This window comes from Callorhinus ursinus, unplaced genomic scaffold (genome assembly GCF_003265705.2).
Source record: "Callorhinus ursinus isolate GAN/ISIS: 27379988/994484 unplaced genomic scaffold, GSC_fseal_2.0 scaffold20, whole genome shotgun sequence".
Classification (NCBI taxonomy): Eukaryota; Metazoa; Chordata; class Mammalia; order Carnivora; family Otariidae; genus Callorhinus; species Callorhinus ursinus.
Genome location: NW_027397082.1, coordinates 18,539,010 through 18,558,762, shown reverse-complemented (window position 1 = coordinate 18,558,762; position 19,753 = coordinate 18,539,010). Strand labels below are relative to the sequence as shown.

The following is a 19,753-nucleotide window of genomic DNA, read 5'->3' as shown; positions in this document are numbered from 1 at the left end:
CCAAAGAAAGCACTTTGAGGTTAACTAAGATGTCTGTAAGTTAGAAATTTTTTATTCAACTTGTAAGAATGTCTAGCCAAAAGTCAGCTGGTTTGGCATAATCTTTGGGATATTAATACCCTGTCTCTCATCTCCTCTAAGGATGTGGAAGAGAGACTCACATGGGGACCTCTCTGAGGTCAGGTAGGTTTCCAACCCTTCCAGAACCTGTGTCTCAATCTCCTGCCAAGGGTTGGCTATGCTATGGAAAAGAGAGGCACTTTCTTTGGAATCTAAAAGGCTACTGTAGGTGCAGGAATAAGTGTTGTATGTGTGGAGCAGGAGGGACAAAAAGGCAGAGACAGCAGCCTGTGCATAGCCATTGTGTTTTATTGGATTGGTGTATTTTTTTATTTTACAAAATATACAGAGGAGCCAAAAATGCAAAGCAGTCAACAGTGTTCTGATGGGAAAGGGGGCTCCCTCAGGGCCCTTCCCCTCAGATCCTGACTGACTGGGAGGGTGAGCTAAATGGAACGAGCAGGTATATTAAAGGGTGGCAGCATGGCAAGAGTGGTCCCTGCCTTCTAGATGCGTACGGGGGCATCTCTGGGTAGACTGAATAGAGCAAAAGAAGACCCTAAGTAGGAATTGAGGAGACTACGTGGGGGGTTGGAATAGAGCCTGGGTAGATCAAAGATTCTAGTGAATGCCCCCTCACAGAGTTCAGATGCTATGCCTGCCTCCCTCCTTCCCCTTTCTTCTAAGGCATCCACTGGATGGTCCCTGACTCACTCCATGCCTCCAAGTCTAGAAGAACTGGTAAATGAAAACTTAAGTTGTAGACTTCGGAGAGGGTAGGCTGAAACTTTGGCAGGTATCAGCTAGGACATCTCCCACCCATATTCCCCTGCTGCTGCCACCACCCACACAAACAGGAAGGAAGGAATTCCAGCCATGAGCCAGACATCAGGATCCCAGGCTCTCCTGGAATACTGAGGAGAGTATGGAAATTTCTGGGGCATTTCCAAGGAGACAGAGTCTTCTGAAGGGCCTGGAACCCAAATTCTGATAGCCTGGGGGTGGTAGACCTATGGAGCTCAGAGCTATGGTCTGGCATGCCTGAGCTGTCACTGACAATCTCCAGGCCTTTCTGCACTCTACCCCAGCCACCTATGACCTAACCACCTGGCTCAGGCCTAAGATTTCTCCCTCTCCATTCTTGTCCCCCCTCCTATAAGGCTCTCAAAGGCCCTGGAAGGTCTGGAAGGCCAGTCAGTGCCATAGACAGAACAGACTCTCTGAGAAGGAAATCTTAGAGGAAATGCATATGAGATCAGGGATAGGGAAAGCACCATACCAGGAGACATTTTGTCTAGTGTTGTAGTTTCTAGAGTGGGGATGGAAAGTGGAGAACCATTTATTTCCTATAACGGGGGTACCCTTAGCACTGAGTATCAGGCAGGAAGGGGGTGGGAGCTGTTGGGAGTTGGGAACACCCCACAGATACACTCTGCCCATGCCCTGGCCCCTTTAGCTCCAGTAATCTGGACCACTGAATCCCCAGACTCTTAGATTCCTACAGCCCCCAGGGCCCAGCTAGGATGAGGACAGACCTGGGAAGAGAAGGGTGAGTTCCACCTGGACTAGGGCTAGAGTATAGTCCCCCCAGGGCAACTGACCCCCTTTCCTGGGGAGTTAGATGACATTGTCAAAGAGCTGCATGGACCTCATGATGTTCTCGTCCTGTAGCCATGGTGGGGGAGAGGCAGATTGGAGAGAGAGAGAGAAATAAAAAAGAGCTTATCAGGGACACAGAGAGGGACAGTCACTTGAAATGGGGACACTCAGAGAGAGAGAGAGAGGCGGCAAGGAAGGAGACACCCAGAGAGATCTGAAGTAGGGAAGGGACAGGCCTCCCCGAGTTGTGATGGAACAGGACTTGGGAGTGTGGGCAAGTTAGGGAGACGATACTCTGCCCAAAGGAGTTTTCTCCTACATCACTGAATTGGACCCTGAGTCCAGATCATGGAAATGTGGAGGGCAGGGGTCTGTACCTTTTGGCAAGACTCAATGAATTCCTCAATGGTCACCACGCCATCCTTGTTCCTGTCCATCTTCTGCAAAAAGGTAGTCAGGTAGAGAGAACAGGAGGGATGACAGGAGAGAGGCAGGAAGAACTCAGGTAAGTTCACTGCCAGGACCTTGCCTCCTTCCCTTCACTCCAGAACCCTCCAGCCTACCCAGTCCCAGGCACCTGGAAGAAGCTCTCCACGTGCTCCCTTGGGGCCTCCTCTCGAAGTGCAGGATAAGTATACTTGCCCATCATGTCATAGATGGATTTCATGATATCAAGCATTTCCTGTTAGGCCAAGAAAGAAAATGATCCTTCCTCAGAGCCTCCAGCCTCCAAATCAGGAGGCCTAGAGCCTAGGGCAGACCTCACCCCTTGCTGGTGAAGCAAGCATGGGTCACATTTTCCTCCTTAGGGCCCTATGCACCTCCCCCCACACATAAAAGCTCTCCAACTCTTCAGTTGCTCCACACCTCCTTGGTGATGCAGCCATCCTTGTTGAGGTCATACAAGTTGAAGGCCCAGTTTAGTCTGTCGTCTATGGTTCCCCGAAGAATCACCGACAAACCAGCCACAAAGTCCTGGGAAAGAGACAGGGGGGAACTGTATTTTCAGATACCCTTTACCCAATCCCCAATATGGGTTTGGCCTGTGGATCCTGGCCCTGAAGCGCCAAGAAGCAGGCCTCCCTGACCCACCTCCTCCAGCTCACCTCAAAACTGACGGAGCCATCATGGTTGGTGTCAAAGGCATTGAAGAGAAAAGTAGCATATGTGCTGGAGTCTGTAGGATAAGCGTGGATAAGTTTGGCTTTCAGACAGGAGAGGACTTCCTACTTCTATGGGGTTCCCCAAACCCCTCTTATTACTTGGCATTCCCAGCCCCTCCAGAACCCTCTCCCCAACTCAGCCTAGAGATGGACAGCTGCTTCCTCTCAGGCCTTGTCCCCTCACCTCCTTGAGGAAAGAACTGAGAGTAAATCTGCTTGAAGTTCTCCTCATTGACAATTCCACTGGGACATTCCTGGGAGTAGGGGGAAAGTTAGAAACCAGACCGAGTGCAGAAACAAAACCCCCTTCTACTCACCACCACCTACTCCATGCCAGAGGCTCCCAGAGAAGGAAAAGCTTCCTGTCTCGGGGCGGGGGGGGGGGGGGCTCACCATGTAGTTCTCTTAAGGAAGGCAAGACATTTCAGTGCACAAGTTTAAAAAAGCGGAAATAACCAGCAGGCCAGTCTACAGGCTCCACCTTGCCTCAAATTGGCAGGAGCCTCGGGCGAGAAGTTTGGTCTCTGGGGAAGAGGGGTCCCTCCTCCTCCCCTTCCCTCTCACATTCCTAAAGCATTCAGGCCAATCTTAGAAGTCCGGGATAGGCCCCGCCCCTCACCCAGTTAGGCCTTGCTTTGCACTCACATTCTTGAAGCCCCGGTACAGGACTTGCAATTCCTTGCGTGTGAACTTGGTTTGCTCCTGCAGCTGCTCCAGACCCTCTGGCCGGTGACACACCGTGGACAGTTCAAACTCATCCTCCACGCTGTCTGCAGGGGGGGCAGTGTGGGGAGGGGGGGACAGCCGCGCCTCAGGCCCGGCCTCCACGAACCCTCTTCAAAACCACCGACCCACCCATCCTCCCCATCTCCAACACCAGAGACCAGCCTGCTAGTTCCTTGGACCCCGGTCTGAGGATATCAAGGCAAGGAGAAGACGCTGGTCAGCTTCCAGGTCTATCAGGTGGCTGGGCCCCTGGGCAGGCCTGGCCCTGGAGCCAGGGGGCCGACTCATCGCTGGCCCCTGGGCCCTTGACCCTCGGTTGAAGGGGAAGGCCCCCAGCCCCATCTTCATCCCAGGAAGGGAGTAGTAGAAAGAATAGGTTCAAGAGAAAGCGTCTGAGGGTCCAGGCTCTGGACCTTCCCTGACCCACTCAGATCCCCCCAGCCCCACACTTGCCCCGCCCAGATCCTTCTCTCCAGCCAATCCCCGCCTATCCCAGCCATGCTCGAGCCATGCCCCGCCCAGCTCCAGCCAAGCCCATCCAGACCCCACCCCTACCCTGCTCCCAGTAAACCTTAGCTAAGGCTTCATCCCTGGCCCCATCTCAGTCCTGCCCCAGGCTCCCAACATCCAGTCCCCAGGCAAGTGCCCCACCCCACGCTCCCGAAGGCCCCCGCCCCCGCCCCCACCAGGACAGTAAGTCACCTGGGTCCAGCGGGCGGGGTCTGTGGGGGCGGAGGGAAGCTGGGACTGCTAATGCTGAAGGGAGCGAACTGTCACCGAGAAAGTGGAAGACCCGGCCAACTGCAGACACACACCTCGCCCCTCACACGCAACAGCAAATCTCACAGACCTGCGTGTTACAATGCACACACACGCAGCCCCGCGCGCAGAGGCACAAATAATGAACGAGCACAGACACACACGAAACAGACCCCACAAACACATGCTTGTGGGACTCACGCCTGTCATTTTCCCGAATCTACCCGCATGTGGGACCCAGTGGAATCAAACACAATGACACTCTCAAATAACTACAAGATGGGTCTCTGTGGCTTGCAAAATTCAGTATGATCCTATGGGGTGGGCAAGGCCCAACTGAGGAAACAGGCCTGGAGACAAAGTGAGGCGACTCAACTCGGGACCGGCTGGGACTAGAAAACCCAAGTGTCCTGGCATTTGGAGGAAGGCGGGATCCATCGTAGGCACCTGCATCCATCCAGTCAGGGCAGGGGCGACATGCATCTCGAGGCCCAAAACGTTCCCCAGGACAGAGCGGGCGGCCACAGTCGCAGACACTAAGCCACGCACAGACCTCACAGCAGTCTGGTCTTGCCCGGCCACAATGGCCATACCCACATAGTCTCAGGCCTCAGCCCTGCCACACTGGCCACGCCCAAACACCCGGGCTGACTCATTTTGCTGACCTGTGACGCCCACAGACACTTGGGCCCCGCCCCCCCAAACTGGCCCCGCCCCACATTCCGCTTGTTCCTGGCACTGAAGCTACGCCCTCCCCACACTGGGACCTACCGGCGCCCACCCCCACCCACACCGGTAACGCGCGCGCGCGCGCGCACACACACACACACACACACACACACACGCAGGCCCGCTTCTGTCACACTGGTCACACCCCGACACATACGGGCCCCGCCCCCGGAAGCACAGGAGAGGCACTTGCTTTCACTGACTGAGGGCAGGGCCTGGGGCCCGCAGCAAGGCAGCAGCTTGAGGAACCGCTGCTTCAGCGCCTTTTTAGTGGGCCCTGGAGGGTGGCCTGGGAAGAGAGAAGACCCCAGGAAGGCACATTAACCTTTACTATTCCTCCGTTCCCCTCCCCACCATCACAAATCAACCCTGAGGGGAAGGAGTGTTGGGAGAGGACTGGAGGAGAATGGTGAGAATAGCTGGGGCTGGGCTAGGGAACCCCAGTGGGTTTCACAGGCATAAAAAGTCCACTCAGGCATCTTGTATAATGGGACGCAGTTGGGGACAGTGAGGCCACCAAGGGGAGGTGGCACTGGCCTCAGTGCCTGCTGACCCAGTGCCCTTGGCTCCGGTGCTATAGCTGGACCTCTGAGGGTGATGTCCAACCCAAGGACTGCCTGGGTAGGAACACCTCTCTGTCTCTGTCTCTCTCTCTCTCTCACACACACACAGTGACAAGCGTGTACAGTGACACATAAAATGATAAATCACAGTGATGGATGCGACACAGGGACAGCTTGATACCCAGCAACTCACTCAAACCCAATGGCCTAATCAAGCAGGCCCCAACACATGCACACATACACAGGTACACACACACTTTGACATATAATTCCTTAATACAAACATATACAAACGTAGCCTAGGAAAAACGACACATACATATGAGGACCCACATAGGCCATCTTACATGCAGCATGATCAAACCATACAAAAACGCATGGGACATCATGACATGGTGTGTTAAGGACACTATAATACACTGTGACCCTATAACATTATGACACATATCAAGGTCACCACGACACATACCCATATCATATTGTGACTTAGGGGCCCAGATACCTAAGACTGCACATCACCAACAGAACCCATGTTTGTTCTGCCCACCTTTCCTTCCTATAACCCCTCATCCCAGAGCACCTGGAATCTCCCTACCAGTGGAACAAAGTTCCTCATCAGCTAATTCATCCACCCTAAAAGTGTGTCCCCTCTCATGTCTTTGAAGATGACATGATAGCAAACTTTGAAGCAATAACAGACCTTGGAGATGAGTATTTTTTGTAATGTGGGGCTATCCAGGGCCACTGACCACAGCTCCCCCCACTTCCCCTTATTTACACCTGTGTCCTACAGCTCTAATTACATCCCAGGGAGGGTTCTGCGTTGGTGTGCCTGTCTCCCGCAGCACCCACGTCCAGACTCCAGGACCAGAGTCCACAGGGCCCTAGCACACTGATCAGTCCATTCCTGGAGGGGCCCAACTTCCTTCGGTTGTAGGTTACTAGGGCATCCCAGCTCCCACGCAGGCCCCGCCCCCCCCAACCAGGCTCCACCCTTCAGGACCCGGCCCTACTCCCGGGAGGTAACTGCTTAAAGTCAACCCCCCCTATACTTCCTCTCTTCCCCTCCCCCCGCAGAGCTATGGCGAGGTAGGAGGGAGACCATGGGCCGAGTGGGGGATCGATGGCGGCCTGGCCCCCAGCCCAGGGCTCCATTAGCCCCGACTTTGGTTTCCCGAAGCCCTATTGCGTCTGGGGCCTCCGGTGGTGTGGTCGCAGCTGGACTGGGAAGGGCGGGGGAGGGTTACGGCACCCCCCGCCTCTCCCAACCTCCCCGTCTTCACACTTCCCCCCCTTCCCTGGTCCCCTCCCTGTTCCCAGGACTCCGTTTCCTCTAGGCTCCCCTGAAAGGTGGGAAGGAAAAGGGCTGCCTTCAGCCTACAGAACACATGGGCTTCCTGGATGACCCCTCTTCCCACCAGTCTAAAGGGCATGGCACGTCAGAGCCAAATGGACTTCATCGTTTCAGGATTGGATGAACCCCAGTTCATCTAGGACCAACCTTCTCCCCACCCCACTCCGATAAATGCAGCAGAGGATGGAAGGTGAGTTGGGGGTTTCCTGCTCTTACTGAAACCTAGAGCAGGCAATTCATTGGCCCTTCCTCTTGTCTCCAGCTCCCTTCACATCTTTTCAGTTCTCCCCGGTGTTTACCCTATAACCCTCCTATCACGGTTCTTGCCTATTTTCCTGTCCCTGGTGGACAGGAAAATAGCTGTGCTATGGAGCTGCACAGTTCTTGGTGTGAAGAGGAGGGAGAGGCCAAATCTCTCAGGGGAGGCAGAACATGCTCCCCTCTATATCTCCAATATCACTCTCTCCACTCGACTTTGGGGTGATGTGGAGAATTGATTTCTCATTCCCAGTGCCCAGGCCCTGGAGATTCTGAGACAAACTGGGAGGGCAAGGGGGCCTGGGAAGCAAGGTCCCTGATCTGTTGTACCCCTCACCCTCCTGCCAGAGCTGATCTATGAATGTCTCATTCACAGTGTTCCCACTCGTGTCCCTCCTGAACCCACCCCCATCCCAAGCCTTGAGTATGGAGCTGGTATTTTCTCAGGGAACTCTGGGAACAGCCACACACACGATCCAGTACCCAAAGGGGCCCAGCCACACAACCTGTCCCCCTCAGGCACAGTCATATTCACCATCTCACAAAGCCACATACTCTGTCCCTCTGACACATTAAATCACATCCCTGTCACATACAAAGGCTCACCCAGTCACACACTTTGTCCTTTTTCACACAGCTGAACACATGGTCACACCCCCTGTATCTCTCACACGGAGTCCATGCACACTCTGTAACCTACACCTGCAAGGATGGAAGTGTGGAGAGTCACACACGTCTTCAGAGCCATGGTGGGCCCCTGGCCCCAAAGGGACTCCCCAGAAGTCTGGTGTTATCTCAGGATCCCTGGAACCTCCTTCCTCTCCTCCTGATAGCCCTGCGTGTTTCCAGACCTCTCCTCATGTCCCCGATAGATTCCCCTCATCTCCATACCCCAGTCCTCCCATGCTGTGCCCCTCATGACCCCTCCAAAACACCCTGGCCCCTGGCCCTCTCTCTTCACCTCCCTCAGACACCCAGCCCCCAGATTCCCTCCTCACCTCCCCCAGAAGCCCTGTCCCATCACTAACATGCTTACCCTTGCCCCCAGTCATAAAAGCAGAGTGACCCCCTCCCCAGTGCTGCGGGCGGTTGCTTCTCCAGTCAGCAGCCCAGACACAGCCAGACACCTGGGTTACCTTCCAAGGAGACAGGCTCAAAAAGGCCAAACTGCTCCAGGACCTTGACAAACAGAGCGAGGACCACAAGCACAGCAACCATCTCCAGCCCTTCCAGGTTCATGGTGGGCCTGGGGCATGGCCCCCACCAGCTGAGGCTCAGACACACTGGCAGCCCTCCTCACACCACCTCCCCCTCAGGCTCCCCAGCCCGAGTAGGACTGCCTGCAGCCTCCCTCCCCCTCTCCCTCCCAGCATCTCCTCCCTCCCCCGCCCCCTCACCCCGCCTCTGCCCCACACGCCTCCCAGCCACGGCCTCTTCCTCTTTACGGGGCCACTTCAGCCTACAGACTGGCATCTCCTCAGGAGCCTTTGGCGAGAAGGATATGGGCCAGAACAGGCCAGGCCAGAGGAGGAAGGCAGTGACCTGCCTCTGTCCCGGAGGACAGCTTCCCCCAGACACCTTGTGGCTACTCTGCCAAAGGGAGGGGGCAGAGGGAGGAGCTATGCTGAGGGAGAGGGCAGGGAAGGGCAGTGTATGTGTGCCTATGAGGGAAACTATGAGCTGCACATGTATAAGTAATAGATGTATGTGGCAGAATATAAGTGTTTTCTTGTGTGCATTCCTGTGTCTGACTGTAGGGAGAGAAGGTGTTTCTCCTCTGTGTGTGGTTTACACATGATCGTGTATTGTCTATTAGGTGTGTGTCTTGTCTATATGGGTAAGTGACCTGGCTGTCCATGGTATGTGTGTGTGCGTGCACTGGAGTATTTGAGTGTGTATGGGGTATGAGGTGTATGTGTTTAGCAGGGCTGTGGGATGTAGGTCTGAAGACTGAGAGTATAGATGTGTCCTATATTAGGAGTATGGGTCTACAGTGATTGTGTAATTGTATCTGCGTGGAGCTGTATGAGAATATAAGCGGGGAGAAGGCAGTGACCTCTCCAGCCAGGAGGACACGGCCAACATCGATCGTGGTTGCCATGGAGACTGTGAGGTGGGAAGCACTCTCTTTCCACAGGCCACAGATGGGGAAACTGAGGCCCAAGGGAAGGAGGATTAGGTCCAATAACCTGGGCAGGAAAAAGGTTGCTTAGCCTTATCATGACCCCCCTGGGGAGGGACTTATTGTGGCTACCTTTGGGCCCCACAGATTCAAATTCCTTGGGAGAGAAGAGAGTGAGCTCCTCCCTTCCTCTCAGCCAGGATCTGCCAAAGCCTTGCCTGCTCCTTGAAAACTGTTAGGGAGCTGATGGAGAAGCCCAGAGGAGGAGGGAAATCTGAACCCTCCAAGGAAACCACCTGCCCTCACCCCCTGGAGCATTCCCGGAGCCCCTCCCCCATCTTCCCTGCTCCTTGCCAGTAGTGGTGGTGTGTATGTGTGCGTGTTTGTAGGGGTGGGGAAGGGCCTGCAGAGCCAGTGAGCCTCTGAACTACGGCCAGTGCTGGCAAACACTGACTAAGCACACACTGTGTGTTAGATCACACCTGTGTGCTTACAGACATGATCATGTTTTTTTTTTTAATTTTTAATTTAAATTCAATTTAGTTAACATTTGGTGTATTATTAGTTTCAGGGGTAGAATTTAGTGATTCATCAGTTGCATATAACACCCAATGCTCATTACATCACGTGCCCGTCTATCACATTTTTTAAAATATTTTTTTTTAAGATTTTATTTATTTATTTGACACAGAGAAAGCACAAGTAGGCAGAACAGCAGGCAGAGGGAGAGGGAGAAGCAGGCTCTCCGCCGAGCAGGGAGCCCAACGTGGGGCTCCACCCTAGGACCATGGGATCATGACCTGAGCCGAAGGCAGATGCTTAACAACTGAGCCACCCAGGCGTCTCTAAGATTTTATTTTTTAAGTAATCCCTACACCCAACGTGGAGCTCGAACCTACAACCCAGAGACCAAGGGTCGCATGTTCTTCTAACTGAGCCCTCCAGGTGCCCCCAGACATGATCACATTTAATTTTCATAATAAATCTATGAAGGAAGTACCATTATCTCCACATTACAGCTGGTAAGACTAAGGCAAAAGGAAGTTAAGAAAATCACCAAGATCAATAAGAGTCAGAGCCTCAGTTTTAACCCAGTTTGACCCTGAGCCTGTGCTCTAAATTGTCACACTACACTGGCTCCCGTCTTAGCCAGCTTGCCCACTCAGGAGGCCCAGTTTAGGGGGACTGACCCCAGAGGGAGCCCTCCTCCTTGTCCAGCTCTGGGATGAGTGTGTCTCAGCTCCAGCTTTGGAGTGAAAGTCGGGGTGGGTCTGTCCCTAGGACTTCATTTGAAGTTCACTGATCTGCAGTTCCACAGGGCCACCACTGGGGGTCAGGCGTCCATCTCCTACCTTGCTTTACCTCTTCCTAATCCCCCACCCCACAACATCTGTGGAAAGTGTGGAGCGCATGGGAAGAAGGGTATGCCACAGGCTGGCTTGGTCCTCTGCTTGCCCCTCCACCCCTCCTCCAGGAAGAAGTCAATCTAGGGACTGCTTTTGGCTTCTCACTCCTTAGAGGTTACAGATTTACAGATGAAACCAGCAAATATCTCCCTATCACTGTCCAAATTCCACACCTGGCATTTAATTCCCTCTACCATCATCAGCAGATTCCTTTCTTTCCAGCCACTCTGGCCTCCTCACTGTCCCCCAAACACATCAAACTCAGTGCTATCTCTGTGCCTTTGCTCCTGCTATAATGCCCTTTCTGTTCTGTTCTCCAGTTCTTACCTGACAGGAAGGACCTCCAGTCCTCAGCAGGCTCCCAACTACCTGAATTTCCAGTGAACTCAATGTTGGGCCTTCGAAACTCAGCACTTAATTCTGTAATGTTATTAAGTGGGAATAGTAAAAGGAGGCAGCATAGCATGGTAGGGAATAGTTTGGGCCAGAGGGCCAGATTTCCTGGTTTTGTCAGTTGCCATTAACTGGGCAAGTTCTTTTTTTTTTTTTTTTTTTAAGATTTTATTTATTTGAGAGAGAGAGAGAATGAGAGACAGAGAGCATGAGAGGGAAGAGGGTCAGAGGGAGAAGCAGACCCCCTGCTGAGCAGGGAGCCCGATGTGGGACTCGATCCTGGGACTCCAGGATCATGACCTGAGCCGAAGGCAGTCGCTTAACCAACTGAGCCACCCAGGTGCCCAACTGGGCAAGTTCTTAACCTCTCTGTGCCTGTTTCCCACCTCATATGGTTGCTGGGAGGAGTAAATGAATTAATACATGGAAAGCTGTTAGAATAACTCCTGGCACAGAGTAACTGTGAAGTGTTTGCTACCATTATTAATAACATAACATCTTCCCCCTTACGTTTCTATAACTCTTAATTAACAAAGCATTTCCACATTGTTATCCTGATGCCTTCTCATGACAACCTTATGAGGTGGGTAGACTGAATAGTATTGTGCCCATTTCACTGATGAGGTAAACGAGGTCCATAGAGATAAAGAGACTTGCTTGAGGTCACCTAGCTAAGATGAGAGGATGCATATTTGAACCCAGATCTTTCTGGATCAGTCCTGTTTCCTCAACTAGATTCCAAGCTCCTAAAGGGCAAAGATGTTTAAAAATTGGACTTATATAAACTGAATGCCAGGCTCTGTGGAACAAAGGTGAACTAAACAGAGTTCTGGCTTCCACTGGGTAGGGAGAGACAGCCCACTGAGAGAACTATAAGGCTTCTATTCATTCAAAAAATATTTGTTATGTGCCTTCTATGTGGTAGGAACTGTTCTAGGCAGGCCATGAAATGAGCTATAAAAGCTCATTTAACTGTAAAAGCTCTCTAACTTGGAGAGGGTATTTCTTGAGCTGCTTCTTAAAAGATGGCTAAATGTTAACAGTCTACCTTAACAAAGGGGTCCACATTTATTGAGCACATTTTGTGTCCTGGACACTTTACATATATTATCTCACTTAGTCCTCATAATAAACCTGAGAGGTAGGGTCTGTTACTCCTGCGTTTACAGCTGACATGGTCAGAGTGAGTAGTAGTATACCAATTTTGCAGACGAAAGAATTGAGGCTCAGGGAAGTGATTTTCCCAAGATAGCACCGAGGGAGAAGGATGGATCAAGACAAACCAGGACCAAAGATCTGCCAGCCTGTCCTTCCAGTGTGTGTGGGGTCAAGGAACCTTGGATGACTATAGCTTAGTTTGTGTTGGGGGAGCCGTAAGTGAAAAGACCAAAATGGCTCAGATTCCATAGAGCCTTGAATGCCAAGCCAGACTATCTGGAATGAAAGAGGCAGCACAGTCACATCTTCTGGTTCTCTGCTGCTGATTCACAGATAGAGACATTGACAGGCTTGTAGGCTGTTGCCCTGTCCCTGGGCCCTCCTCTTCTGTCTCTCACCCTCACCCTCAACATTCAGAGATCTTGACCCAGCCTCACAGGGACTCAGCGTTCTTAATCAACCAGGCCCCTGGTGGGAAGGTCTGTAAGTGAAAGAGTGAGTTGTTTTCCAGACTCCTTTCTCCCCACTGAGAGATCTTTCAAGTCCTAGGGCCCAAAGAGAAACTTGCCCAGATCTGTCCTTAAGCATCCCTGTGTCACTTAGCTCTTCACCCAAGGGAATGAAGTCTTTTATTTTTTTAAAGATTTTATTTATTTATTTGACAGAGAGAGTGAGAGAGCACAAGCACAGGGAACAGCAGAGGGAGAGGGAGAAGCAGGCTTCCTGCCGAGCGGGGAGCCCGATGCAGGGCTTGATCCCAGGACCCTGGGACCATGACCTGAGCCGCAGGCAGACGCTTAACCATCTGAGCCACCCAGGCGCCCCGGGAATGAAGTCTTAACGGAAGCACTTCAGGCAGAGTGAGGGCTCAAGGGAACTCTGTCTTGAAGCATTAGGTGGGCCCTCCTTAGGCCCCTCAAATCTCACTGCAGAGATACTCCTAACATTTGGTTGTTTATCTCTCACAGTTCAAACCCGGAATAATACTGCCTTATGAGGGGACACACCCTTTGTAGCTGTACCACTTTCATCAGTCCTTGACCCCTTGGTGAGACCCCAGCCAGTGAAGACTCCAGAGCTCTTCTCTCAGTTCCCCAACCCCATTCCATCCCCAGCCAGGCCAGAAGACACGGCAGCCCCCAGCTGCATTAGGTGATTAATGAACTCCCTAGGCTTTGGGGCTATTTTGGGGCCTGGAAGTCATTCCTGTTATGATTGAGAGCTGGTCCTGCCGGGCTCCAGCCATCTGTCACTGGAGACAGGTCCAAGCAGGGGGCTTGAGGGACGCATGCTCCCCAAGAGACTGCCAAGCATGGCTCTAGCTCAGCCCCAACTCCCCTCCTTCTGGGGAACACATGGCAAGGAGAGGCCTCCAGAGGCTCAAGAGGTTACCACGGAGAGAGCCAGAGAACTACAGATCCCAGAATGCCACGGGGCTAGGTGGTTTTGGTCTCTCCAGGCCAGGTGGAGAGGTGATGCTAGGTTCTGTGGGCCTTGCCCAGGCAGCCCTAAGGAAACCCAGGTGGAAGTGTGCTTACATTTCAGCAGTATCATATGATATCCACAATCCACATGTCATAAATTCGACACATCCCACACCAAGGTACAATCTTGTGAAGACTACACAACTCACTTAGTGTGACTCAGGAACCCTCAACCCAACTCTAAAGCATAGAACCCCAGGTACATGCAGTTTCAGTGTCACAGAATCCCAAAGATATGCAACCCCAAGGATGCACAGACCCAGTGATTACAACCTGAGTGATGCATAACCCTGTTCGTACAGACTCCCAGAGATAGACAAAATGGTGACAAACAATCCTTATGCCACGCAAGTCTATTCATCCCATCGTTCATGAACTCACTAGCTAAGTTTATGTTGGTCCTGTCCCACCTCAGGATTTTTCCCTTCTGGACACTGACCCCAGTTAGCTTAAGATCCCATTAAGCTAAGCAATTTAGTAAAGGGTTGTGCCTTTTCCCTGTTCGGCTGCAAGCTCCCTCCTTTTATCTCTGCAAGGGGCCTCACCCCTTACATCCACCTGCTTAAGACCCCCTCCTCTATCCTCAGTGAGAAGCCCTGCCTCATCCTCCACCATTTGAGGGACCATGATGCCCCCTATCCTTTCCTCTTTGAAGACCCCTATCCTCCACCTTCACTATAAGAAACCCTATCCCTAGCTCCACTCTGTCAGGGAGCTTGCCCTCTAAACCCTTTCCTTTGAGGGATCCTGCTCCCTCCATCTCTGTGAGGGGCCCTTCCCCTCCCCACCTCTGTAAGGTTCTTATCCCACTTCACTCACTTTTTGAAGGGTCCAGCCCCTTCCTCCCTTCCTCATACCTGGCGACAGCGACCCAGTCACCAGCTGGTAGAGGGATCTCGCTGCCTGCCCTAACGGGCTCCGGCACCTGCGGGGGCATCGGTTCATGGTTCTGCTGAGAGCACACTGGCGAAGCTCCGCCCCCAAGGCCCGGGGCAGTCGGGTCTCCGCCCCCACTCCAGTGGGCCCTGCGTGGGCGGCGCGGGAGGGCCGGACCGGCAGGACCAGAATCTTGCGCTCGCTCTCTCCTCTGGGCTGCAAGGGGGAAAACGCACCCTGGCCCCGTCATCTGAAGCACCCGTCCTCAAAGTTCCTAGACTGGGCGAGGCGAGGACGGACTCTCTCACAGCCTTCTCTGGGAATGTTTCCTGGATTTCTAGTGGAGAGGGGAGGCACCCAGGGGTTGTGCAAAAGGAGCTGGGGGAGGGGATAATGAACCTTACTCTTTACTGCCCCGCTTCAGCCCTTCCTTCTCTGCCTGTCGCACACCTCCTCCTCCCAATATGGCATGGAGAAGCGATGGGGGGGGTAAGAGGACATAGTTGTCATGGCAACGTCCCACACTTCCATACTTCCTAAACCAATGGGAGAGAGCAAGAGGAAGGAGGAGGAGCTGCACATAGTAGTGGGGTGGCAAAAAAGAGGCGGCTCCAAATCCCTTTCTCTCATAACTTTCGATTTTGTGTTCCTCTGTCTTGCTCCAGTGGGTTCACATTCTCCCATCATATGCTGACTGCCAGCCAAATGCATGAAGGAAAAGCTCTCCTCCCCTCAGTCCCAGCCCCGACTCTTTCCAGGACTCCTATCAGGCTGTACCCAAGGTAAACCCTTTCAGGACCCACTGAGGGCTTCAAACTGCCGGGACAGCCTACAGGAGAGACATAGTTCCACTCCTCCGACTGGGATCCTGTATTTTTGGCTAAAAATCCTACATTTAGGATTTAGGCGAGAGTCACCTCCAAACTCCATGCAAATTTTGCCCCTTGATTTGGAGGCGACATCCCCGTTTGGAATCAGCTCCGTAAGCATGGCTGCTCTAAGACCACACGGGGGCGCCCTAGACTGGGGAAACGATATTTACGAGCAGAGGGACCCGAGTTCAGGCCTTGGCCAGCCAGATCCCAACTCTCTCCTCATCTTCCCCAAGCTTCCGGCTTGGACAGGACTGCCACAGATTGCTGCTTTTTCCCACCACGCCATACTTCCAAGTAGCCCTGCCAGGCTTGGAAGACCAGAGGGGGTAGATCTGGGGCGGGGTGGGGCTCAGATTCTCCCCACCCCCCACCAAAAAAAAAAAAAATCTCCCCCAGCTTTGAGTGGGGGAGGAAAATGATCGGGTGTATACCCAGGATGCCTTGATGACTTAAGGACTCCCTCCCCGTCAACCTAATGGACCAGAATGACGGGAGCCAAAGACCACCCCCATGTCCATCCCAGGAATCCCTGGGATGCACAGGGAAGGAACTTTGGGAACTAGGAAAGCATGGCAGTACATATGTCCAGAAGGCTCTTCAGCACCTCGGACAACGACTCCCCCTTTGGGCTTCAACTACGGCGTCTCTGGGCACCCAGCACCTTATCAACTTATGGGAGGGGGGAGTCCCAACCACAATTGTCTCCTGCTGTAAGATAAGACCTCTTTCGAAAGGAGAGCTCCTGGTAGTGCTATTTCTACTTTCCAAGTCGTGTGTGGAGCTATCTACAGTGAGGATGCTGATGATGAACACCATTCTTGACACTTGTCAACATTTGACCTATTTCCCTTAGGAGGCAGACAGGCAAGACGTAGTATTCTCCATTTTAGAGATGAGAAAAGTGAGACCCAGACAGCAAAAGTAATAGAAAGCTCATTCCTGCACCTTCCAATACAAGTACTTCCCCACCTTCACCCAGTCTCTCTTTCAAATAGCCAAGTGGGGAGGGGATGGTTCCACTAAAGGGGAGAATCAATTAAAGCAGGAAGCAAACACTGACTAATGTGGTGCTAATGAGCGCCTTGGGGCCTTATACTCCCAAGGATCCTGGGTTGGTGAGAACACAGGTCAAGGCAGAGCTGGACCTTTGGATTCCACCCCAGTTTGAACCACATCTAGGTCACATCTGGTGCCTGCTTGAGCCAAAGGGCTCTTTCTTCTGGGAGTCTCAGCATAGGAACTAGGACTTCCCCAGGGTCAATGAGTAGGGGAGACACTTTCTCAAGTGTCTCAATTAGATCCTAGTTCTCTTCCCCATCCTGGAGACTTAACCTCACTCCCCTCAGGACAGACAAGGATCATGGGCTCCCCCCACCTCCCCAACTTGTTTCAGACACAGGAGACAGTCTCCCTCCTCCCATTCATTGTTGGAGTTCCTGAGCAGGCTGCACAATGAGATAGAAAACACACATGGAAATGTATACAAGGTGACACAGTCACCCACACAAACACGTAGGTCTGCCTACCAAACCCAGGAATATGTGAGAGCCCAGATGTACTCCATACTGTGGGAGACAGGGAACGCCTGGGCAGCAAAGTAGTTTGGGAAGGTCACATGGCACCTTCCAGGCCAAGAGCTTCTATCTCTGGGTCTGGAGGGGAAGCAAGAGGGGGTGTTTTCCTTCAGATTGGCTGAAGTTCTGAGAGGGTTGTTGAGGGTTAAAGGAGCTTCAGTTGGGAAAGAATGATATCTGAGTACTTTCTTGGGGGTGGGGGGCGATGACCCAAACACTAACCAAAGCCTCCCCATAAGGGCCAGGTGCTGTTCCTGGGAGCCAGGCTGGGCAGACACTAGAGTCCCTCCTTGAGTACATCTGGGCTATTTGTGGAAAAAATAGGGAAGCAGTGGTGTGCGGTAAAGGCCCCCTTCTACACCAGGAAACCAGAGAGGAAGCAAGGGTAAGACGAGTCATAGACACTCACAGAACCCCACTGCAGACATTGCCACATGAAAGTACACAATCAGCATGAAACGCCAATATAATCTGCATAGTCTCACAATCACAAAACACAATACAACCTACTTTAACAAATGCTTGCCCCAGGAGGGTCACAGTCTAATTAAAGTCTTACAAAGACACATAGCCCCATAAAGTGAAGCCCTGACACATTCTGATTGTCACATGCCACTGCATACAGAATCACACACTCAAAGCACATTGTTGCACATAGAACAGAGACACATGGTCAAAACAACTTCATTAGTACAACAGAGTCCTACACAACCTCACTCAAACATCTGACAAGATCATACAATTGCACAGCCAACAAAATCACACTCACCCTATCACCAAGCCTAGGGCACATGGCAACAAGCTGAGGGAGGCGCGCACACATATACACACAGACACAAAGAATGACAGGCGCTCACGCACGTAACACCTCCCACTCCAGACACTCTCCTAGCTTTGTGTCACACACGCCCACACCTGCTGCCTCTCCCCACCTGCCCGCCTGTCTCCCCCACCCCCCACGGGACCCAAGGCTTTGAACCCCAGTTTCCTGCCGCCCGGAACAGCCTGGAGGGTGCCTGGGAATAGGGTAGAGTGTGAGTAAGGGCCTGGGTCAGATAGGCTTAAGGGTCCGGGTGGGATGGAATCTACACTCCCTCCCGCGACCCTTGAGCCCCTGACTCACCTGTGAGCTGGTCATAGGATCCGTCCAGGTCTCGGGAATCGGACAAACTCTCCTTGCGGCCCTGGCCCCGCATGGCCCCCGGCGCCCCCGTCCCGTCCCGCCTGGGCCGTGGGAGGGGGCGCCGGGTGGCCAAGATAGGGCGCTCACACGGCGCCCCCTGGCGGCCTTGCACGCTGTCTGAGCTGGGGCCGAGTCTGGGATGGACTGGGGTCCCGCGGGGGGTCCTGGGGCAGGAGCTGGAGGCTTGGGCAGTAGGTGAGCGCAGAGCCGGAGGCAGAGCAGAGCTAAGCACGGAGCCAGAGCCAAGCCGCCTCTCTCCTCCCGCCCCCTCCCCGCGGCTGTCACCGCCGCCTCCCCCCTTTGGCGCTGCCGGGATTGGCTCCCCCTACCCCCCGCCCCCTCCTCTTTGCAGCTCGGGGGAGGAACCCGGTGAAAGGGTGAGCTGGGAAGTGCGGGGAGGGAGACTGGTTCTCCAGCAACAACTATCCCTTAAACCTGAAGCCATGGGTCCTGGCGGTGGAGGAGGGAGCAGGGCCAGAAAAGACCCACTGTGAGGAAACCGTGCTCCCCACCACCCCAACTCTTAGGCACTCCTTCCGCCACCATCAACACCAGCCAGGGTAAGTCTGTGTGTCCTGTTCAGGTCAGTCTCCATGTCAGCCCCTATCTTCTCTATTGTTCTCCTCCCACGTATGGGTCTCTGTGGTGCCCCGCCAATGCCACCCTGCTACGAGGGGGTTAGGGATGCAGAGCAAAGACCAGCCCAGCCTCTAACAGGCTCATCTCAGGCCAGTGGACTACAGTTTTCTCTTCTCTCAGAAAGACTCCAACTCTCAGCCACTGCAAGGCCCGTCTCTGGGCTACATTCACTCTGATGGTACCTTCTTCCCTGATCTAATGACCCCCATTGGCCCACCAGGAAGAAAAGGAAAAGAGTGAACCAGGTGTTTTTCAAGACTTTATTCTTTTGTTCCTTTTTCCCTTTCAACTTTCCTGCCCTTCTCTCTTGTGACCTGCCCTGTCCTAGATTCCTTGTTTTCCAGAAGATTTGGGGAGTCACTGAATGGTGTGGGGCATCCAGGTGAGGATACAGAGTGGGTAAGAAATGCTTTTGTTATGAGGCCCCCTTCCCCTGGATTAGGTCCTTTTCTGAAGCCAGGGGCTATCACTGAGCTGGGCTGCCTCCAGCTCTCCCAGGAATGGCTACTGAGTGACTGAGCCTACTTGTCTGACCTTCCCCAGGCTCTTCACTGGACTGCTAGCACAAGAGCCCCCAACCCGCCAGAAGGAAGTGGGGGGGGCAGCATCTGGTGGGTCTGGATGATGTGGTGGCAATGTCCCATGTGATCCTCTTGCCTGCCCAACTGCTCCTCTGGAGAAGTGACCTGCTGAGACTGAAAACTTCAGCTAAAGTGACCCCAGCACATTTAATGTCTTCAATTGGATTTAATTTCCAAGCACTTGATTCAATTAACTCAGCAGGATCTGTGGTAGGAGTTCAGGCATGAGACAGGGACAAGCAGCTAAAAGG

General features: G+C 53.1%; 1 protein-coding gene across 5 annotated transcripts; it reads right to left on the bottom strand.

Annotated features, from left to right (window-relative positions):
• Positions 1–351: 351 nt before the first annotated feature.
• On the bottom strand, positions 352–18,545 carry KCNIP2 (potassium voltage-gated channel interacting protein 2). Of its 5 annotated transcripts, XM_073904281.1 has the most exons (10): positions 18,223–18,545; positions 5,230–5,325; positions 4,251–4,304; positions 3,468–3,592; positions 3,007–3,076; positions 2,766–2,836; positions 2,527–2,634; positions 2,237–2,341; positions 2,037–2,099; positions 352–1,725 (listed from the first exon to the last, which is right to left on the bottom strand). In XM_073904281.1, exons 1-10 carry the CDS (start codon positions 18,293–18,295, stop codon positions 1,678–1,680), a joined length of 813 nt encoding a protein of 270 aa, XP_073760382.1. In that variant the 5' UTR covers positions 18,296–18,545; the 3' UTR covers positions 352–1,677. The 5 variants fall into 5 exon arrangements, with proteins under 5 accessions (XP_073760382.1, XP_073760383.1, XP_073760385.1 ...); XM_073904282.1 differs by lacking the exon at positions 4,251–4,304 and having other exon boundaries at positions 3,468–3,588; positions 5,226–5,325; XM_073904284.1 differs by lacking the exons at positions 4,251–4,304; positions 5,230–5,325.
• Positions 18,546–19,753: the final 1,208 nt, after the last annotated feature.

What these genes read in the sequence shown, in the direction of transcription:
- KCNIP2 (XM_073904281.1), bottom strand. Translation starts at nt 18,295, where the DNA reads ATGCGGGGCCAGGGCCGCAAGGAGAGTTTGTCCGATTCCCGAGACCTG. An exon ending in TCAGTTCTTTCCTCAAGGAG is followed by an intron (nt 2,837 to 3,006) that starts GTGAGGGGACAA and finishes CTTATCCTACAG; the next exon opens with ACTCCAGCACATATGCTACT. An exon ending in ATGGCTCCGTCAGTTTTGAG is followed by an intron (nt 2,635 to 2,765) that starts GTGAGCTGGAGG and finishes TCTCTTTCCCAG; the next exon opens with GACTTTGTGGCTGGTTTGTC.